This window comes from Rhinolophus hipposideros (genome assembly GCF_964194185.1).
Source record: "Rhinolophus hipposideros genome assembly, chromosome: 3".
Classification (NCBI taxonomy): Eukaryota; Metazoa; Chordata; class Mammalia; order Chiroptera; family Rhinolophidae; genus Rhinolophus; species Rhinolophus hipposideros.
In genome coordinates, this window is record NC_138049.1 from 86,096,430 (window position 1) to 86,120,260 (window position 23,831).

Below are 23,831 nucleotides of genomic sequence, written 5' to 3' on the forward strand. Positions count from 1 at the left end.
TAAAAATTGATGTGCCATGTAATTGTAATGCTCTGTTCCATAAGTGAGAAAGGCAATCATCTCATTTAGGAAGAACTCCATGTAGTGAAGTGAACAAGGTAGGGCAATTCCAATAGACCTCGCTAATCATATGGAAATGATATATTCAAGAAAGTGATCAGCCTGTCCCCAGTGCAATCTCAGCTTTACACAAAAACAACAGCAGTTGCCCTCTGATGCCCACTGCACTGCCTGCAACAAAGGTCCTGGCTCAGCGAGGTCCTTGTGTTCACAGTCTTTCTCTCACGCTTGGGCCTGGTTGGATGGTGTTTGGGCTCAGCTGAAACCTGATGACGTCCACTGGGCCACCACAGTTGTACAACCTCTGCAGCAGCTGTGAAGAACTGAAAATGGATGTGATCGCTCCACTCACTCAGCAGAAATCCAGTCCATTCCCATGTTTTTTGCAGACCCTTGAGTTGTGGTCAAGGGTCTAGCTTATGGTACGTATGTGCCACTTGGAAAGCTACAGACTGACAGATTAAAGACAGCTTTGGAGGTGGGGGCTATGAACTGTGGCAACAAATCGTGGCTGTTGCTTGAGTTATGTGAGTCCCATACTCTGATGAGGTACATTAGAGTCAAACCACTGGTAAATCCCCATCATCTAGATTACCACTACCGCTGTGTTGAGAAACCGTAGTACTGATCATGGCAACGTATTGACTGTCATAAAATAGGCACAAAATAAACAATTCTAAGTTTCTGATGCAGAGGCCCCTGCTGCATAGTATTTGTTCATCTGCTTGGGTCCAGGACCCCTGGGAGGAGGGGGCCTGGCAGAAGTCAGTACTGTAGATTGGCCTTCCTTGGCTAGTTGGAGTTTGTTGAGACTAGCCCTAATTAAATGTTTTATGAGATACATTGAACAGATTTGGTCCCAGCCTTTGTTCACTGTATTAACCAGTCGGGCCAACAGAGTGGTTTAGTAACAGGAAGATTTGCCATACACCGACATGGTGTAAAAATGAGGAATAGGTGTTACTGGAAAATAATTATCCATGGGTGTCATTAATTTCTGTATGTCTTGCAAGCAGGGGCACAGTTGTTTTTCTTTGAGACTGTCTTCTTAAGGAGTTTTAGATGGGGAACATCTATGAATGATAGAAATAGTGTCTCCTGCTGGAGCAAAGGGTAAGTGTGCTTAAAGTCCTGAATGACATAGCGTCTTCCTTTGAGCAAAAGGCAGGCAGACTCATGGTCAAGCAAAACATTATATCTACCTCTGTTGCCAAGGAAGGCATGCTTACTGTCCATTACCAAGGTTCACGTTCTGTAGGCTTGGGGTCCCTTTCTTGTGATGCCACCTATTGCCTGTGCAATCATCATATGGTCCTCTGCTTTTCTCGGAGGGAGTCAGGACTTGGTAAATCAGCACAAATGCCGGTCCTCTAGCCACTGCTATTTGCTGTGAGTGATAAGCTTTTTTTTCTCCTCTTACTCAGGAGTCTTGTACCTTCTGTCAGCATCCATGGCAGGCTCACTTTAGCTTGCATGTAGAGCAAACCTTCAAGCTCTTCACCAATCTTCACTATTAGAAGCTATAAAAGATACACCTTTGCTCTCAGTGGTCTCAAAGAGTTGTCAGTTAGGTTTGTCTGTATAAAGTACAAAACATTGCTACTTCTTGACATGGGATTCTTATCTAAGCAGTGATTCAGGATGTGGGCCCATTCATTCATTCATTTATTTATTCATCTATTCATTTATTTATTATGATATCTATTACCTTCCCAATTTTCCATGCTGATTTGCATCAAGCCATACTTATTTGCATCAAATGAGCATGAAGAATTGTACATGGGACATTTTCAGGGGACAAGCCTAAAAGTGGTGCATACTCATATCATTCACCATCCTATTCCATTGACTGGAACTTGTCCCAAAATAATTCTTAGATGGGGAGAAACATGGTCTAGTCCTCTGTCCATGAAGAAAAGAAATGGGTTTGGTTTAATGTCTTGCCCACAAATGGAAGGTATTCCCAACCAACAGAAACTTCATTTGTACTGACATGAAAGTGAGCCATGCATGACTTTTGCATGGTTGAAATCCTGGGATGCATGAAGGAGACTGTGGTAGAGGATGAGAGGCTAGTCATGAATCATGTTTTACCTTGGGTAGACAGATCTCTCTGCTGGTGACTGGCACATGATGAAGGATTTTGATCTTGGGGGAAAAAAATTAGGGGAGGATACTTAAGAAGCTGTAGCAACAGAGTCGGTGAAGAAAAAAAAAGAGACAATTTTAATGAAGCCAGTGACAGAAGAGATTCACTACTATAACAACAAGTATCATGTGTTGTGCTGGGTATTTGCCAAAGTAGAACCATTAACCAATGGACCAATTAGATATAAATGGTAAGAGAGAAGGTAAAGCATAGCATTTGGTGGGAGAATATCTGGAGAGGAATGAGGTGGGGAAATACTGAGATCAGTTTTGAATCATTGAGTACTATGTGCCTGTACAACAGTTAGGTGGACATGCCCAGCCAGCACTGTTTATGTAGCTGGAGCTCCTTAGAAAAGTCAATACAGAGACCATAATGCCCAGGAAGAGACCAAAGATCATAAAGAGAGGGCTCTAATATTCCAGGTATTCAGCATGTATGTGTTAATTGACTTCATGTTTGTGTTATTTATTTACTGTAAGAAGAGGGAACTTGTAGCTCTTTGAATTTACTAAGCACATTCTAAATTTCTTCTGATTTCTCAGGTATTCAGGTGGAGGGAATATGTACCTATGCCTGGAAAGACAAAATAGTAATGTTAGATTAAAAAATAAATCTAAAACAATTCTAAGTGAGCATATATTCTGCTTTGACTTAAATGGCTGTACTTGGTGATGGTCTATCATAACTTCAGATTTCTTGTTACTTCTCCTAGCTACAACCGTGACGCACAGGGCAGTGCCAAGCACTTTGCTTATACTCCGCATACAGTTACCACCTTAAAAACACTATGTTCCCTTTTCTCCTTTTTGTTAAACTTCATCCATGTATGCTCCAAGTTAATTGCTGTTGCAAATTTAGTTTCAGGACACAATCAGCGATAAGAAGACCAAGTGGTTTAAATTGCCTAGTTTGGTTTTCATGTCTGCAGTATTACGACTGGAAGTGATAAGAAAGAAGGGAGCTCCTCTTTATGTACTGCACTTTTCCATGCTATCCCTGTCCTTTATTGCCTGGTTGAAATTATGTCCACTTTGTAAATGAGGCATGAGTTCATGAGTGTGATCCAAAAGACGTAAAGCTGAGTAATGCCATGCTTCTCCTCTCAACCCTCCATCCTCCCAATCTTTCATCCTCCCAAGTCAACTGCATGCATCACAACCTGCTCAGAAGATACAGAAATGTGAATTCTGTTTTTTTCTTGGTTCATTTTTGCTTATTGAATTGCCCAATTTCATGGAAATTGGAAGGTGGTATGTAAACATTTGTAACAGGGACCATCTGTGTTTGTTCACTAAGTTAGTTAGTACAGAATGCTAATAAAACCAAGTAACGGCTTTGGACTCCAAAAGAGCCAGTACGCATTTTTCCATGTCATAGAAACAAACTAAGTCCTGCATCCAAAACTGCCACGTCACCAGTGCATGTCCTTGTTACAAGGACAGAATGAAACAATATAAATTGGTCAACCTAAATTCATCATCCCTGATGAAAGGTCAGACAGGTCCTGCTGATCTGGGTTGACTCCGTCAGCTATCCATTTGAAGAGCTTAATGAGTTACTCACACTTAATGTGGCTCAAAGTTACCAGGAGGTTATGTTTGTATAGTCTGAAAAGAGGTAGCCTACTTCTAATTTTAACCGCAATGTGATATTTAGAAAGGCTGTTCCTATTTTTTCTATTTTAAACTAGTATCCTTCTAAATATGGTGTGTTCATACTGTGTTTCCCCTAAAATAAGACCTAGCTAGACAATCAGCTCGAATGCATCTTTTGGAGCAAAGATTAATATAAGACCTGGTATAGTATTGTATTATTATATTAGACATGGTATATTACATTACATTACATTACATTACATTACATTACATTACATTACATTACATTACATTACATTATATTATACTATATTATACCTGGTCTATATTATATTATATAAAACCCAGTATTATATTATAGTAAAATAAGACTGGGTCTTATATTAACTTTTGCTCCAAAAGACATATTAGAGCTGATTGTCTGGCTAGGTCTTATTTTGGAGGAAACATGGTAGTACTTCATCTAAGGACACAGATTCCAGACTTCAGACCCTCTTGCCATTTCAGATTTGGTCAAAAGGTAGAACAGATGTGTTATGTTGGGCTGGAGCTGGGTTGTTTCCATTGGGATATCGAGGGTTAGGTTCTAGTGGGCTGGAGGATCTGTCCTTCTGGAAGCTGTTGTTAGGTGCTGGTTCTGTTATGTGATGCAGAGAATAAATAAAAAGCACAAATTCTTCTCTAGCTTTAACTTTCTGAGCATAAGCCGCAAAATCAAATCCACATCCCTCCAGTTCAGGCTATAGAGGGCAGCATCTTGTATGACAGTGCTTGGAAGAAGTTTGGTTAATACAAAGACCTAATTTTTTAATGAATGCTTACATTGGTAAGTTTATCATCACATGTAGAATTACTCAACAGATTGGCACTTTAGGTCCTGAGTAAATCACCGTGTCCTCAGTCGTACCTTAGAAATGAATCCTTTGAATTTTCGTCATAACTAGATTGAATATTCACTGAATTATAAGAAAAATTGACCTCATATTGCCAATAATATAAACTTGGTATTTGGATGATATCACTGTATTGATTTCTTACCATTCTAACTTTCTGGGGTGAGAATTTAATTTACAAATTGTAATTAATTTTTCAAATCAATAAGTTTGATGATCTCATGGTTATCTGTTTTTCTTGCCTTGTATTTTCCATTATAGGAATCATCCCAGTTGTCTGGACTCCCTGAGTATGTTAAAATAGTAGAAGTGGGACCTAGGGATGGATTGCAGAATGAAAAGGTAGTTTGATATCAAATTTACAGTTAATTTCAAATGGTAACTTGAAATATTATTATTAAGACTCTAAAGACTTGCATAGGTTTCATATGCTGCACTATTGTATTTGTTCTCAATTTGTTTGTTGAATTTATCAATCTTGAATAGGATTTGCTTTCTGTTAGGAAGTAATTTTTTGTTTATGCTTCAGTAGACCCTATATAAATTACTTATACAATATATCTTAATGTTTTCATAGGTTATAGTTCCTACAGATATAAAAATTGAATTTATCAATCAACTCTCCCAAACTGGCTTACCTGTAATCGAAGTAACCAGCTTTGTGTCCTCCAGATGGGTACCACAGGTATGTAAATCCATAATTCTTAACTGCGTCTTTAATTCAGTTTCACCAAGATTAAGAAAACAGTATGGTATACATTGTGAATATGCTCTGATATAATTACTCATTTGCTATGTTATAAAATATTAACCCATGCACTGAGATATGATTAAAGAAAAACCCCTTCGATGAAATATATCAATTAAGTCCTAAAACGTCGTTTAGAACTCCATCTTAATCCTACATGAGTATATGGTCCAACGTAATGAGTAGAGGATAAGGCTCAGCCCCGACATTCTTTCACCACCACTAAGGTTCCCCTGAGATTCTGCCTCAGTAATTTTCTTTTCCTATGTTCTCTTCTTTGCCTTTCCTTGCAACATCAGTAGTCACTTTTAATAGGATGATGATAAATCTATTTCTAGCCTTCTGCTCTTTAATAACCTTCAGCTAGATGTGCCACCAGCACCTCAAATCAGTGGGTTCAAAATAAAACTTTTTATTGTCTATTCTACTTTATGCTGACAGCTCAGCTATTCCTTTTGGAATCTTGTACTTGAACATTCAATGGATCATCTCTTACTTCTAGTCAGTTACTGATTCATAAAAATTCTTATTCCTCAGTAGGGCTTATTCCTGTCTCTTCTTTTCAATCCCATTGATACCTCAGTAACCCACACACCCTGGTCTGCTAATTTCTGTGATAGTCCCTTAAATTATATTCATAATCACTGTTTCTCTTTTTCTTTTCCTTATATATTTTGCCCATTGCTTCTAAAATAATCTCAGAAATATCAGTGTTCTCACACTCATGTTCTGAGTTCTTTAGAGGTTCCCTTCTCCCCACTGAAAAAGTCTGGAAACTTTGCCCTGACCTCCTATACCTGGTCCCTTTTTGACCTGTTCAGTCTTTTTTTATTGTTCCTTTTCTTTTCTTTTTATTCTTTTTTATTAGTTTCAGGTGTACAAAGCAATGTAATATTATAGTTAGACATTTACACCCCTCACAAAGTGTAACTCCCCCAATCTACTACCCCTGACATCATACATAGCTATTACAGTACCATTGACTATATTTCCTATGCTGTGCTTTATATCCCATGACTATATATACGTGTGTGTGTGTGTGTGTGTGTGTGTGTGTATTATAGTTGACCCTCAGTATTATTCTAATTCAGCTTCAGGTGTACAGCACAGTGGTCAGGCATCTACACCGTCTATGACGTGATCCCCCTGATAAGTCCAGTACCCATCTGGCACCTTACATGATCTTTACAACATTATTGATTATATTCCCTATACTGTATTTCATATCCCCGTGACTATATTTTTCCTCCTCATTTTGCTGAAGCCATGCCAAACCCAATTGCTTTTTGTTCCCTATTTACATGTCCTATCACTTTAGCTATGTAGCACTTTGTCTATACTTGCTTACGTTCATTTCAGTTTCTTCATTGCTCTGAAGTCATGATAAGATGATGTGAAAAGGCTGAAGACATTAAAGGCTTTTTAATTAAAAGGCATTGGAAGTAACAGAAGCCACAATAAGATTAATAGTATTAGTACTATGTCACTTTTCAAAGAATCATTATTTACATATCAGAGTTACTTTTATTCATTCTCAAAATTATAATTTTTCTTCATCCCAGTTGTCACTGTTTATAATCATATGTTTTTTGTAAATATTTTCCAATTATCTGCTTCCTGAACTATAAGCCTCATGGAAGTTTGGTTAATACAAGTGTGTTTCTTGTTCATCACTGATCCCCATGCTTTTTGCCTTGTGAGTAGATGCTCAATACATAATTGTGAAATGAATAAAGAATCAGTCAGCCTGAAAAAAGAATAGCACACTACTTTCAGTTCTTGGTATGGACAGGTAAGTTCTACTTTTGTTCACATATTTGGTCCTAATGAAGGTCACAGGTATTTCCCTTAGGAAAACCCAAATAGCTTACATATTCCCTTTATATTTTCATGTTGTAAAATGCTAGCTATTATTATTTCACTGGCTGTCATTAATTTTAAGGGAATGTGAGGCCCTGTTTTCATCTTTAAGTTTTCATGAAATTGCTTCTGTATTTTATTCAGTCAGTGCTAATTTCATGTATTTGATTATTGTTGGAGAGACACTGGATAGTCTGGTATAATTTTAGAGAAAGTCTTTAGAGAGAGAACAGCAGTTCATGGTAATACTGATTGATGACCAACCAAAATTATATTTCAGATATTTTCCTAGTCCTCTTCAAGATACTTTTATTTCCCAATAATTTTATAAAGCTGCCTACAAAATATTCTCCTTTATTATGATGATGCCCATGGTCACTGTTTATTATTCCATAGTGCTGGAAATTGACTGACAGATTATTCTTCAGACTGATCTGGGACACACCCAGTGATGGTTAGAAGGATGAGGCTAGAACCCTTTGCAGAGGGCCCCATTTCTTCTTGCACAACTAGTTAAGAGCAGAGATAGACAAAACAAAAGGGCAGGCAGTCTCTTTGTGAGCAGTAATAGGAATGCCTTCTGGCCTCACATTAAGTAGATCCATGTGATGGGACCATAAAATAATACGATTTATTGCGGGCTTGCTCCTGAGATGAATTTGGGACTTAACCTATTGAGATTTAATGAACTCTTCCTATGCTCAACGTATTTTTGAATAAAGGACATCATTCCCCACATAGTTCCAGAGGACAGCTGTGGTGAGGTAGAAGTTCCTCTGGAACTGCGTTTCTGTCTACAATCTGCCTTGAGCTTGAGTAAGTGACTTAACCTTTTGGAACCTTGGAAATCCCAGCAGTGATGCCTGCAGTATGGGAGGGTTTCGAGCAGTGAGGGATGTGAATGCGTCCCTATGTGTGAATGCCCGGGGTCCAGAGCACCTGGCTCCTGACCAGAGCTCACTGTTACCTAAGTAAATGCCTGACTGACAGAGGGAATGACTGACTTATCCTGAGTGCCACAGAAGTTAACTGCCGTCTCTTCAATAAGCAGCCTTTTTCTTAACAATTAGAATATGTGTTTAGTTCAATTATTAGGCCCAATAAGAATAATTAAAGATACTAATTCTTCAACTAATAAAGAATATGCTATATATTTCACTTTTAATACTCATCTGGTTTTTGCATGTAATCCCCCAAAAAATATTTTTTAAATAAATCGTGTATCTATAAAGGAGCAGTGTGCCTGAATCAAAAATATCACGGGTTTCATATTCCAAAGTTATAATACCAGTCACTTACTACATAACATGCTGAGTGTTTGACAAAGGGCGATATTAAGAATATTCCATTTTGCCATTTTATTTTCCATAATTGTGTTTGTGTTTTAGAATTCACTGAGCTTGCCTGAACAGAGCATGTTTTATCGTTGTAGTTGCAGTTTATCTCACTATGAAACTCTGCTGATTTCCTTGTTTTTGCACTAACAGACCAGGCCCTGAGTCAGCACAACTAATTAATAATGTTCATTTCTCTTTTTAAATTTTATATCATTCTTTCTCATTTTTGAAGAAACTCCGATGACATCAGACTCACCTAACTTAAAATAATGTCTGAGACTTGTGACAGAACAATCTTAGTACAGCAGCTTATATGTAATTGTCTGAAGTAATTTCTGCTTCTGCAGACCCGTGAGTATGGTCCTAAATTGGTATTCTATTAATTCTCTGCGTCTTCTTCTATTTCTTTCTGTCAAACATAGGTCATGGGAATAGTCCTCTAATTTGTTTAGATTGCTGCTTGTTCACTTATTTCTTTTTTTAGTATTTTAAAGCTTTTTTTATAGTTTCCCTCCTACTGTTTTGTTTGGCAGAGGCTTTCTAACTCAATCAGCTAAAGAAAAGTTCCTTGGTAGCAGGGTGCCATATAAAACAGGATCCCACACCTATAATCTAAATGGCCAGACATGATAAAATACCTGCCATTAAAAAGTGTTCTTTACAACTTATCTAGAAAAAGATTTACTTAGAATGATTTATAAGAACATTTGAAATGAGTCCAGATAGCCCCTCAGTTCAGTGGAATGAACAACAATAACAGCAGAAAGAAAACATGTTTATAAAAATAGGTTTACTGCAACTTTGGAATGTGGCTCTTAGTAGTAAAGCTATTTAAATCATTATAAATACAGTATTTTTAAAAAGTGAACTGGAGTTGTACGTTCATTTTTAATTTAGCCATTTGGTTTAAAACATGTTCATTTCCATGAGTGATTAAAGTGGACATCATTTATTTAAAAATAAGAATGCGTTAAATATATACAACTCAGTATGTTAATGAGTGTCATATGCAAAGTCTCAGTTAGAAATATTTTATCCCTGTTTAATTAATTTTTAACTGTTGGAATGGGTGGGTCACAAATCTTGACGTGTCAGTAGAGGCTAGAAATAGGCTTTCTCTATAAAAGTAGAAAAAATATACATAAAAGACTGTAACAATTATTTACAAATCAGTCTAACACTTACAAATATGGCGTACGTACAATGTAAGCAAGAAGGAATGTGTAAATCTTTCCCTACCCTTCTTTTACTGTGTGTTTCAATTAATTCTTTATTGGTAATGAATACACATTTACTGGATTGAGGTTTAAGATTCATATTTACACTGATGAGATGCAGGAGGGCTTTAGCTTCTGCTACTAAGTTCCCTCCTAGCTTCTGTTCCTGGCTCTGCTCTTTTTGAGGGTGTGTGGAGAAGAGGCAAGGAAGGGGGCAATTCAGCAGAGATCGAGGGTGGGGGAGAGGGGAAGAGAGGGACAAAGAGGGGGAGAGAGGAGGAGACGGGCGAGAGGGGGAGCCTGTGCATGCTCAGACACACAGCGCCCCCAGATTCTTTTGCTGATGAGGCACAGTTAACTGGCAGGGTAATTTTATCATCTGGGAAGTGTTCCCAGAGCTAGTCTCATTCATTATACCCCAGATGAGTTGGCTTCTGAGATCTCCCCAAAGAGGATCCTTGTGAAATTTACCAAGACCTCCGCTCTCATTTCGTGGAGTTATAGGAGTCTTTGTACTCAGACAGGGTGGGGAGGGAGAGAGTGGGCTGAAAAAAGCAAAATTGAACCCAAAGTCTCTGCAAAAGAGACCCCTTGGAATGCTCAATTACCTGTTTAGTACAATTTTCTGCTACACACTAAGATTAACCGAGTCTCACTTAATCCCTGTCCTATTTGGTTCCCTTATGTTTTCCACGTGTAATTTCTATAATAGAGTTGGATATGTTTAATTATCACAGTTAGCATTAGGGACCAGCCAGTTCAGATCACCCAGACTAGTCTTTGGAAAAGTGTCCATTTACTTTTTTTCCCCTCCTGAATGTAAGTACACACTAGTTCTGCTTCCTTGTAAAAAAGCTTATGTTAAAGAGGTTTAAGGGCGTATTTTTATTAGCAGCAATTTCTAAATGGACTAGGCATGTTTCATTTTTCAACTTATTTGAGCATGTTGAATTTCTTACATGTCAAATAATTGCTCTGTGTTCAATATTTGGCCTCAGAGAAGAAATAAAGACACTACGTTATTTAGTAAATGACCTCAGATAGTTATTTGGAAGTTAATGGGGATAAAATTTTTGTATGAGAGCTATGTCCACATAGAAAAAAATATGTTAGCTCCTCAAGAAGTAGAAAATAAGCATACAATATTTTCTACCTCATTGTGTTCCCAGCGTTGAATGGTATGAACTATAGACTCCTCAGCTTGATTCTGTAAGTCTAATGTGATTTTCATTGACTATATAGGTTGTGGCGAATACTTTAGCTGCTTGTTTGTATAATTGCCTGTGCACATATGTATTCAAACATGTGCAGTTGTCACATTTTCCTGAAAGGTAGCATAGTTAATGCTAGTTCTTTTGATTTTCTACATAACAAATAACTCCAACAGTTAGTGGCTTAATAGCAATATTTGTTTGCACTTATGGTTTCTGTGAATCAAGAATTCAGGAGTGGCTCAATGTGGTGCTTCTGGCAAGAGGTTTCTCAGAGATGGTGGTCAGAGCTGGAGCAGCAGGGGCTTGGAGGCCCCGCCAGGGAAGCTGGGGGCCGGCTGAGCACCTCTTTCTTCATGTGTTCTCAGAGCCTCTCCTTGTGGTCTTTCTATGGGCTAGTTTGGACTTCCTCACAGCATGGCAGTCTTAGACAAAAGGTGACTCAGACCTACAAAGGTGAGTTTTCCAAGAGGCAGGCAAAGTGGTATGCCCTTTATAACCAAACCTTTTACATTTTATAACATTACTCTTCCATAATCCATTAGTGGAGCCAGTTACAGAGGTACCCAGTTTCAAAGGGAGGGACAGATTCTTGAGTGGGAGTGGCATTTTAGAAGAGCAGGGAGTGGAAATACCATTGGCAGCCATTTTTATAATCTGTGACACATTTTTTAAAAAATGGTCTAGTAATTAATCTAGTCATATGCTTCTTCTTACTAATAATTAAAGAATAGAGTTAGTAGAAAAGCAGGTTCTGCATTATGAAACCCCCAAATTGTAAAAGAAAAAAATTAAAAAAATATACATATTTGAGCACTGTCACTGTCAGAGGTGCTAATACATATCTCATTCCTGCTCACTCCCTTTATAATATTGTTTTGTCTCAAATGGGATTCAGGTTAGTATCTGAGGGAGAGATGTGTTATCTAGACAACTTGAGAAATAAGGGGGAGAAAGCCACCTCCAGATCTTTCTCATCCTCAACTCCAGTTTAGGCAGAAATGGGGTAGAAGCAGGTGCAACAATCAGAGGCATTTGCTTTCATTACCACTTTTATTCTGGAGTGAAGCCAGCTTTTCCCTCAATACCCATTTCTAAACTTGTAGCCCAAATTGGAGAGGCAGTCACAGGAGTAGAGAAACACCTCCTGCCAGGAGATGGGGATAGAGGGAAGAAGAAAAAACCAGAAAGCAAAAGGTAAACGTCAGAGCTTGAAGTTTCCCTCCACACCCCCAAATCCTTGCCATCCCCTCTGAAAATGGTGAGCACAGCCAGCTGCAGGAATCACTGCCCTCACAGCGGAATATGTTATTTCTATATCCCCTTGAAGCTGTGCCTTCCATGTCTAGACCTGCTCAGCAGAGTCCCAACTTCTGGACTAACACCTTTTTTCAGAGAGTCTGTTACAACCTATTTGGCATGCCTGGCATGTACACACGATTCAGTTCAAAGTGTTAAATTATTTAGGTAATGCCTACTGACTTTTGAAAGAAAAAAGAGCAGGAAGGCTTCCCCCCCCCAGAGCAAATGTCAATGTACTAAAGAAATGAAAAGTAGCAATTAAATTTTTGTTGCTTTTTGTCAACACAAAACGCCGTGCATTACTGTAAGTTGCTATATTAAAATGTTCCTCTAAATTTGCAGTCAGATTTTTCTCCTTTTAAATGAAAATAATCACATGCACTCTGAATACTAAGTACTCTCTACAATGTATCTGTTAATTAGATTTATATCTTACAGTGGTATTGCTTATATAACAGTGACTATTACAACAGGTTTACAACTGATGTGAAGTGAATTCCTGCATTCCTCTGATCAGTGGGTGGGGCTTTGCTTGATCATTTTCTGTGTTTTTAAGCAGTGATTAATCAGAATGTGATATTTTAAAGTCGTTATGTTTCATTGTACCATTCCATCATTGCTATTGTTACCATTTAGAATAAGCAAATTGCCTAAAGCATATTCACAAATTTTGAAATACCTTTGCCTCTCCCAGAAAAGACATGGAAATATGAACATTTTTTTTTGTTGTTGTTGTTGTTAGAATAGCGGGCACCGCTTTTTATTCTTTTTTAGCTTGTTTAAGTTTATCCTTTGTTTGTAATAAACTTGGAAAAAATGCAGTTTCTAACATTGTACGTATTACTCCACATTCAGCAACAGCTTATTCTGTAGCTGTAATGTAGTTTCATTATGGTCTGAAAAGCAAAAGAAAAAATTATAATTAAGAGCAACAATGCTAGCAATTTTACTGGTTAGATTTGAAAATTTTTCACTCTGAAGGCATAATTTAATATTTTTTTGACTTTTCTTTCCCCTGTGAAGCCAAAAATCCATGATTATACTGACAGATTTATTGTGTACATTATGTACTGCTTTTCTAATTACTTAATCTGATCAACATTTTGATTTACAAATTGAGTTTTTGTGGGTCTTGGAGTTACAAGAGGAATCATAACAAAATGTTAAAGTAAAACACTTTACCTCACTTTTTATTAAATTATATGAAGTTCATTGTTTACCACATTTTTTCTAAGTTTTCCCATGAAAGAAAGAAACTTTGAAAGCCATTTTGATCACATTAAAACTGTTTGAAAATTTGGTCTTGTAGAACTATCTGTATGCACTGATAGCTGAAAAGTCTAGACATAATTGCATAAAATCTGAATAGAAACACAATTTGACACAGAAAGACATATCCGAACTTTGTAATGTTTTTTTCAGCATTACGCTGATTCGTTTGTTGAGAAACATTGTCAGTCTTAACGTAGCATAACCGCATTCCACTGATACGACTCCTAAGCCTCCTAAGTGCAGTTCACTGTAAGAGAAGCAAAGTGTGCCCTGCGGTCTAAAGGACTAGTAAAGGTACTTCCAGTGTGCTATAGTTAGGAGTCAGAGAGAATCACGGCCATTAGTGAAAACTAGGTTTAAAGTTTAAAGTTTTAAGCTATTAAATGTGAACTGGTTTGTTCACCACTTTTAAGTTTGTGTTTAATAAGCTCTCGTTTTCAAGAATTCATGATCCTTTTACACTGAGCATTCAAAATGAAAATAACATACAAAATATTTTGAAATTGATTTTAAAAGATATTTTATTGATATATTTATAAAGAATTATGCTTCCTAGTTAATTTTTAAAAGTAAACATAAAGAGTTTTTTTTCTAATTTTCAGGCACGCATGTGCATACACACACATTGATCTAAAGTTGCCTGTTAAATTGTTCGAAAGTTCTCTAGGAGTACCGTGTTGCCCCGAAAATAAGACCTAGCCAGACCATCAGCTCTAATGCATCTTTTGGAGCCAAAATTAATATAAGACCCAGTCTTATTTAATATAAGACGTAATATCATATAATATATCATATAATATCATACAATATAATAGCATTAGAGCTGATTGTTGCCTAGGTCTTATTTTCGGGAAAACATGGTAATATGTAGTAAACATAGAGAATTGGATGATTATGAATGCTAAAATACATATTTTAAAAAATCACATTAAATAATAGGTAAGGTTCATATTTCAAAACAGACCTTAAACTTAGACTTAATGAAACATAGGTCTATGTAAATGTTTCACTTCTTCCACATTTGATAAAGTAAACAGACTATAAGTGTATTTTTTCACTTAGAGTATACCTGTAAGTATAAAGCATACTTTATAAAGTATTTTATTTTGTTATCCTTCCTAAATTTTATCTACATTTCCTTATCTTGAATATTCAATTTATAGAGTTAAAGGCTGATTGGAATTATAATTTTTAAAATAATAGAATATTTTGTAACATCTGAATTTTAAGTATTTATTCATTGTTAATATATAGAACATTCTTTAAAGAATGCTGTTCATTTTATAAATGTCTTAGACAATTGCAAATTTGTGATTACAGAAGACCATACAGTATAGTTTTAATTGTTCTAGGTACTCACATTTGTGTTTGCCTTTTAAAATACATAATTAAGTATTCTTTGAAATATCAGCATGTTGAAGCAAATTCATGCTAGTAACTTGAGAACATTACTACTACTTCATACATTCTTGTACTACTCTGATATGCGACCCATTAATAAATTATAACATTATCATTTGTTCAGGCTGATGCATTTAATATTGAATTCAGCTTATAGTATGTACTAATAAATGAATAGTATGTACTAAATAAGTGTAATAAATATAGCCCTGATGTAGTTATTTCCCTGCCAAGTCCTCCAGGTTACATTTTTCCTGAGCTTTTAGTAACATTATTAGATCTATTGTTTATATATAACAACATATACATTTTCTGATAGAACAAGAGAAAATTTGAGACCTGACTCTTATTCAACATATGATTTGGCAAAGTCTTTCCATCTCTCTGTGACTTGGACTCTTTCCATTTATTCATTCACCCATCCATTGCTTTTATTGTGTCTTTATTAAAAACCACATTGAGTTCTTGGTTGGACTCAAAAATTGAATGATGTATAGTTGCTAACAATAACCATAATATCTACATAATAAGGCAATTATAAAGTTAAAGTGGATACTGGAAATGAAATCATTAAAAAAAGTGAAAATGCATGCAAAAGGGTTTTAAAATGAAGTCAATATCTGTAAATGAGTTATAATGAAATCAAACGTAGTGATCAGAATGCATGATGCAGTTTGTCATTGGTTACTCTGGCCAACCTTTCCGAGTTTTGACTTCATATCTCTTCTCAGCCTTTTGGCCAAGGTCAAGTGTCAAGTTCCATCTTTCTTACTATTTAGCAAAATAGACATCTCCAGATCCATATGCTGGCCAAATCATTGTAGTTTGATCGTACAAGCTATTGTAGTGATTGTGTTGCTTATCATGGTAACAGCCCTTTCTTACTGCCAGTGTGTTACTGACAGTGAGATAGTCTCCCTCAAACAACCCAAGCTCACTCTCTCTTCTCATCAGTGCAGCTATTCATTGTGGGTAGAGGTGGCTAACAGAGGAAGTGTAAACTTAGAAGGGCAACTCCATCAGTCAGTATAGAATGAGTACAATTAGATACAGTATTTGAGTAGTCACTTCTGCTTCCATGCATGGGAAATAACAATGTCAACAGTGTTATTACCAAACACACAGGCATGATATATGAGAGGCAACGCAGTTGAATGGAAAGAAAATTATACTGGGAGCTTTGAGACTTCTTGCCCCTACTTCAGGGTGATGTTGGGAGCATGATTGTTTTGACATGGGAAGACCAGGAGGGTGGTCACAAAAGGCATTGACCTGAACAAAGAATAACTAATGCATATTTGTTATGTTTATCTTAGGAAACTGGGAAATGTTACTGAAGAAAATGACTGGTTTCTCTGCCTGGAACATTGGTCTCCTAGTTTATAACCCACACATCCATTAGGTAGATTGGATTGGTTTTATACTTTAAAAATGGATATTTGTAGACATTAATATATTATGATTAAAATTGTCTTGTCTGCATTCACAGAAAAAGAGCAGGGATCATGTGCTACTTGGTTTGGTCACTGTAGAGAAGCATAAGTGTTGCATCGATAGAGGCCAGTACAAAAGTCCTTAGAACACAAAGGTAATATTGAATAAGGAAATACTACAGGAAATTATACACCAGACCAAATTAGTTTTAAGGCTTCTAGACTTAAGAAGTTCTGTGAGTATGGTGTCAGACCATTTTTAGCAGTGGCAGCCAAGACGGTATTGGGTAGGAAAAAAACTGGATGTTCAATTTTCCAGAGATTTCCTGTGTTTATTATTGTAAGACTGTGATTTATTAAAACTGTCTTACTTCTTCAAGTAGACCAAGATTTCCTCTGTGCTACTGAGGCTAAGATATATGGGGTTTGTGCAAGGAGTCTGTGAATGAGACGGGGCTGTAGTACCCAGGCTGCATTGGTGTTCATACCTGGTAGAGGATTTTAAAACTGGGTTGTCAGGAAGAGCTCTAGTCTCATTTTTTCTCATTACTGAATTTACAAATGTATTAGCTTTAGAAAGAGTTACTGCTCAAATTGAGTTTTGAGTTATAGGGTCTGAAACCACGTTATTTATATTTTTATAGTAATCGACGGCATGTGTTGAAGGATGTTCTGTATTCCTCTTGCCTGCTGCACTCCTGCACACAGAAACTTGTACTATCAATTACATCTCATCTGGCCAGTGGAGACTGTGGGCAATTACCCTCTGACATGTCCTGCGTATTTTGAAGATACATGAATGTTGTCCTGCGTGATGGTGGTGGTGGTGGTGAGCAAACAAAAAACAAAGATCCGTTAAATATATTTTTAAAAATTATTCAGCAAACTATATTAGTGAGCAGGGGAATATAATGGTTATAGGTCCAGAAGTTTAAGTCTATTTCCTGAAAATTTTTAAATGGTCTATTAAGCAGAGAATTTATAAAAATAAATATACAGTTGATTCATGAACAACACAGGGGTTACGAGTATCGACCTCCCGGACAGTTGAAAAGTAATGTATAACTTTTGTCTCCCCCAAACTTAACTAGTAATAACCTACTGTTGACTGGAAGCCTTCCAGGTAACATAAACAGTTAATTAGCACATATTTTGTATGTTACATGTGTTATATAGTGTGTTCTTCAATAAAGTAAGCTAGAGAAAAGGAAAAAAAAAATGTTATTGAGAAAATCCTAAGGAAGAGAAAGTACATTTACAGTATTGAAAAAAATCTGCATATAAGTGGACCCACACAGTTGAAACCCATGTTGTTCAATGGTCAACTGTACTCAGAAATATGATGGATATATGAAGAATAAGACACACCAAACTGATCTCACTCCTTTCTTGATAGTATGTCTGGAGTGATAAAGGAAAGGCATCATGAGTCTGTATTTCAAAAGATCCTTAATTATCTTAATGGTATTGCTAAGAGCAAGGTAGGAAATTTCACCAAGGCTGCTGTTTTCCAAACTTTTACTTATGTATCTTCTATCTATGGAACTTTTGTCACCCTGGATAAAACTTTATTTAGAACGTTCATATATGATACAGATAGGGAAATTACCATTAAATATTTGTATAGATCCCTCCTAAGATCCTGGGAGGGGTTCTAGCAATATGTTCATGGGGAATGTTTTAGTAAAATTTATGAAAGTTAGGTATTTGAGTGTTGTTGTTTTTTTCATAAAGAGGTTTCCTCTCAAACTGTAGTCATGTCAGACCCACAAACCTGGATTGACTTCAGAATAAAAATAAAATGAAGCTTCCTTATGGAAGCAGGTATGGGGGCCTGAAATGCACTAATTTGGTCTCCTAAGCCCCCATGGAAGCCTTTGTGAATGAATCCACTGTGATTCCCATTATGTTTGATGTATAGCATTTCTTGAGAAGTTTTGGGGACTACAGATTCCTGGATCCTGTAGTACAACAGAATTAGAATCTGTAAAGATGGCTTAAGAAATATGTATTTTTTTTAAAGTACCTCATATAGTTCTGATGATGAATGCAGATTGGGAAACACTGGGTTAGATAATAAAACATGACTACCACCACCACCACCACCCCTCACAAACTGTTCAGCCTGGAGGTAAGATCTCTTTAGGAGCTCTTCCTTTGACTTTGTGATACACAAAACCTTTAGCAGTGACTAAGGTATAGCTATGGGAACTAGATAGAAGATATGGAGGACATGTTTATCAAGGAGATAGAGAGAATGTGATTTCCGGTCAGGTAGACTTGGGTCTCATCCCAACTCTCACAGTCACTCGCTGGGTGATCTTCCTCATCCTTAACATTTTGATCTAGTTTTTCTTCTATAGAAAAATGTCCCTTTCATTGGGTTGTTAAAAATGTTTAAAGAGGTAATGCACATCAGAACTCAACACATACAGAATTAACATGTAGACTGGACTAAAGTAAATGTTTGCTTTTATCTTTATCGATCACCACCATGACAAACAATAAAATCTTAGAAGAATTGGTGGAGAAGAATAACCACGATGCAAAGTGGATTGAATGCAAAATGAATTCAAAACTGGAAGAAAGGGCAACGAAGAGAAATTCCAGTTCAATTCAATAACCGTTTATTAAATGTCCGCTTTATGCAAAATCTTCGAGGAGCTAAACATTTAGTCAGAGAGACACACAGATCAATATAAATTATACAAAGTTTGATAAGAGCAACAATAGAAGTAAAGTAAATACTTCCTATCTGACGCTTCAGATGTGCTGTCAAGCTTTAACCTGTTGCCTCTGTCAGGGTGTCTCACAACAAACATTTGAACTAAAGAATATGCAATTTCCCAAGGAACAAGCATGAGGCTGTAGCTCAGTTCCCTTCCTCTTCAAGGACTGTGTCTTTGGTAAGCTACAAAGTATGGACTAGTTCCTGAGGTCATTCAGTTTTTCCCCCTTTTTAATTAAAGTTTATTGGGGTGACAACAGTCAGCAAAGTCACATAGGTTTCAACTGTATAGCTCTGCAATACATCATCTATATGGGGGTGTTAGATGAGGGTAAACAGGATCAAATATATGGTGATGGAAGGAGAACTGACTCTGGGTGGTGAACACACAATGTGAGATAGATATATATATATATATATCATTCAGTTTTGAGGGTAGTTGGCCAGCATACATGCTTCATCACTCTAAATAAAGCAACTAACTGGCAATATTTGGCAGTTCAGGGCCATCTGTCTCTCTCATTGAGATCTGGGAATCACTAGGGGACATGGGCCAGCCACTTGTAGGGAACGTCATGTCCTGAAGGTATCAGTTTGGAGGATCCTCATTAAGAAAAAAAAGAATATGTAATGTCAAGTACAAAATTAAGTAGGAAAATTAATATTGAATGAGAAAAAACTCATGAAATTTTAAATTTTTTAAAGTTATCACTTATCACAGATATCTCAAATTAAAGTCCTTTAAAAATTCAATTTATCGCATATACTAACAATTTGTCACCCCAGTAAACTTTAAAGAAAAGAGAGAGATAAATAAAAAAAATAAGTATCTGAGGTAACTTCATAATAATACTCTTTTTCTTTGTGGTAGTAAGAATACTTAACATGAGATCTACCCTCTTAACAAATTTTTAACTGTATGGTATAATATTGCTAACAGTACACACAGTGTTGTAGAGGAAATCTAGAACTTAATCATCTTGCATGACTGAAACTGCACCCATTAAATAACAACTCACCTTTTCCCATTTCCCCCCTTTTCCTCACAACCACCATTCTCTGCTTTTGTGTGTTTGACTATTTTAGATACCTCATGTAAGTGGCATCTACAGTATCTGCCATTTGTGACTGGTTTATTTCACTTAGCATAATGTATTCAGGGTTTATCCCTGTTCAATATGGTAACATTTCCTTCTTTTTTGAAGGCTGTCTAATATTCTTTGTCTGTATATACCACATTTTCTTTTTCAATTTATCCATCCAAGGACATTTAGATTGTTTCCAGATCTTGGATATGTGAATAAGGCTTCAATGAACATGGGGATGCAAATATCTCTTAGAGATTCTGATTTCAATTCTTTGGGATAAATACCCAGAAGTGGGAATGCTGGAACATACGGTATTTCTATTTTTAATGTTTTGAGAAACCTTCTTACCATTTTCTATAATAGCTGCACTATTTTACATTTCTACCAACAGTGTACATGAGCTCCATTTTCTCTATATCCGTGCTAACACTTTTTGTGTTTTCATAATTGCCATCCTAACAGGTATAAGGTGATATCTCATTGTGGTTTTTATCTGTATTTCCCCGATGATTAGTGATGTCGAGCATCTTTTCATATATTTGTTGGCCATCAGTATTGTCTTCTTTGGAGTTTTGTCTACTCAAGTTCTTTGCCAATTTTTTAATTTGGTTATTATTATTTTGCAATTGAGTTGTAGATACCCTGTATACTCGTATATTTTGGATATTAACTCCTTATCAGATACATGATTTGCAAATATTGTCTCCCAATTCGTAGATTGCCTTTTCACTCTGTTAATTATTTCCTTTGCTGTGCAGAAGTGTTTTAGTTTGGTGTAGCCCCACTTGTCTATTCTTTTTGTTGACTGTCCTTTTGGTGTCATACCCAAGAAATCACTGCCAACATCAGTGTTATGAAGCATTCTCCTCACGTCGTCGTTTAGCACTTTTACAGTTCCATATCTTATGTTCCAGTCTTTAATCCATTTTGAATTGATTTTTATGCATGGTAATGTCTGGATTCAATTTCATTCTTTGCATGTGGATATCCAATTTCCCCAGTACCATTTATTCAACAGACTGTCCTTTCCCGAGTGTATATTCTTGACATCCTTATCAAAGATCAATTGACCATATATGCACTGTTTTATTTCTGGATTCTCTATTCTGTTCCATTGGTTTATATGTCGGTCTTTATGCCAGTACTATACTGTTTTAATTACTATCGTTCTGTAATAAATTTGGAAATCAGGAAATCTGATATCTCCCGCTTTATTCTTCTTTCTCAAGATTGATTAGGATGTTTGGACCCGTTAGTGATTCCATATAAACATAAAGATTGTTTTTTCCAGTTTTGTGAAAAATGTCATTGGGATTTTGATAGGAATTGCATTGAGTCTGTAGATTGCTTTGGGCAGTATGGACATTTTCACCGTATTAAATCTTCCAGCCCATGAACATGAGATGTCTTTCTGTTTATTTGTGTCTTCTTTACTTTCTTTCTTCAGTGTTTTATAATTTTCAGTATACAGGTCTTTCACCTCCTTGGTTAAGCTTCTTCCTAAGTATTTTGTTCTTTTGATGCTAGTAGTATTGCAAATGAGATAGTTTTCTTAATTTCTTTTTCAGGTAGTTTGTTTTTAGTGTATAGAAATGCAACGGATTTTTATATGTTGATTTTTTTTATCCTGCAACTTTACTGAATTTGTTTATTCTAAGAGATTTTTTGTGGAGTCTTTAGGGTTTTCTTTCTATGAGATCATATCTGTGAGCAGAGATATTTCGCTTCTTTTTTTTTTTTCAGTGTAAATGCCTTATTTTTCTTCCCTAATTTCTCTGGATAGAACTTACAATACTGTGTTGAATTGAAGTGGTGAGAGTGGGTACCTTTGTCTTCTTCCTGATCTTAGAGGAAAAGTTCTTCATTGTTGAGTATGATATGAGTTGTGGGCTTTCCATATATTGCCTTTAAATTTTGAGGTAATTTCATTCCATTCCTAAGAGTTTTACTTGTTTGGGAGTTTTATCATGAAGGTGTATTAAATTGTGTCAAATACATTTTGACAAAGCATTTTTTTTGGTCAAATTTTGACCTCTGTTGAGATGATCATGTGGTTTTAATCCTTTATTATTGCTGTGTATCACATTTATTTGTATGTATTAATCTTCCTTGCCTCCCAAGATAAATCTACCTTCGTATAAATCTAGCTTTGTCATAGTGTATGATCCTTTAAATGCACTATAGTATTTTGTTGAGTATTGTTTCATCTACGTTCATCAGGAATATTGGACTGTAGTTTTCTTCTTTCTTTTTTTATGTATTTATTTTTAAATTGGAGAATATTAGGGGAGTATCGGGGAACATTGTGTTTCTCCAGGGCCCTTCAGCTCTAGGTCCTCCTTCAATCTAGTTGTGGAGGGCTCAGCTCAGCTCCAAGTCCAGTCGCTGTTTTCCATCTTTACTTGCAGGGGGCGCAGCCCACCATCCCATGTGGGAATTGAACCCAGCAACTTTGTTGTTAAGAGCTCGCTCTCTAACCAACTGAGCTATCCAGCTGCCCCTGTAGTTTTATTTTTTTATTTTTTTGTAGTATCTTTTCTGGTATTGGTGTCAGGGTCTTATAAGATCAGCACTTATGCTGGTCTTAAGTAATGAGTTTGGAAGTATTCCCTGTTCTCGTTTTTTAAGAAGCATTTGAAGAAGATTTGGCATTAAGACTTCTTTAAATGTTTGGTGGAATTCACTAGTGAAGTCATCTGGTCTGGGCTTTTTTTGTTCAGAGTTTTTTAATTACTTATTCAATCTCATTAGTTATAGTCCTGATTTTTTTTCATTTCTTCATTTAAAAAAAATTGGACTGCATATTCTTTGTTTGCTTCTTTCTCATAATAGCACTTTATAATATTCTCTAGAGAGGCCAGAAAGATGAGCCAGTCTTTTCTTTTGCACTACTGATCAAGAATTTTAAATTATTGATAGGTTAGGAAAATGTATTTCATGTTTATTATGCATTATTGGTAATGTCATACTAAGATATAATACATTGTGATGTGTAACTTTATACACAGATACATTGTTTTAGAAGAATTACTATTATTTTGTGCCCTTCACAGTGAAAATTTTTGATATATATTTTATTATCTGTGACTTTTATAAAAAAATAATAAACGTAAGTCTGAATAGTATATTTACAATTGTATGTACAATATACTAAATATAATACAAACAAAAAGGATTTTCATTTAATTTGATATGGATGAAAACAGATTTGTTTACAATTTTGCATATATAATGTGTGGAAAAATTTTCTGTAAACTAGCTTCTGGCTCTATAAACTTTGAAACTTGTTTTTCCTCAAATATTTAAATATTTCTGGTACCAGATATTGTAGGACATGGTGAATATGGACTCTTGGCTTCACCCTAGAGTGATAGTTTTAATAGGAGGTACAATTGAGTACTATATTTTGTGGTATCTATTTTAAATATATGAGAATATTTATACCAATGATATTCTTGAAAAGTGCAACCATTGTGCACTCTCCCAAGTGGCAAAGTCTGTGCCTGGCTTCACACATAAAGAAATACAATATAG

General features: G+C 36.0%; 1 protein-coding gene across 5 annotated transcripts in view; it reads left to right on the top strand.

Annotated features, from left to right (window-relative positions):
- Positions 1 to 23,831, top strand: part of HMGCLL1 (3-hydroxy-3-methylglutaryl-CoA lyase like 1) — a 139,565-nt gene that overhangs the window by 35,436 nt on the left and 80,298 nt on the right. For 3 of the 5 annotated variants that reach the window (XR_013993106.1, XM_081044821.1, XM_081044824.1), the window contains exons 2-3: positions 4,962 to 5,042; positions 5,278 to 5,385. Coding sequence is in view for 2 of the 5 variants with exons in the window: in XM_081044821.1 (XP_080900947.1) it covers positions 4,962 to 5,042; positions 5,278 to 5,385 (189 nt within the window). In the remaining 3 variants the exon portion in view is untranslated. Of the gene's footprint in view, positions 1 to 4,961; positions 5,043 to 5,277; positions 5,386 to 6,534; positions 8,125 to 8,452; positions 8,997 to 16,364; positions 16,451 to 17,125; positions 17,311 to 23,831 lie in introns of those variants that run through there. The other 2 variants (XM_081044822.1, XM_081044823.1) reach the window with 2 other exon arrangements.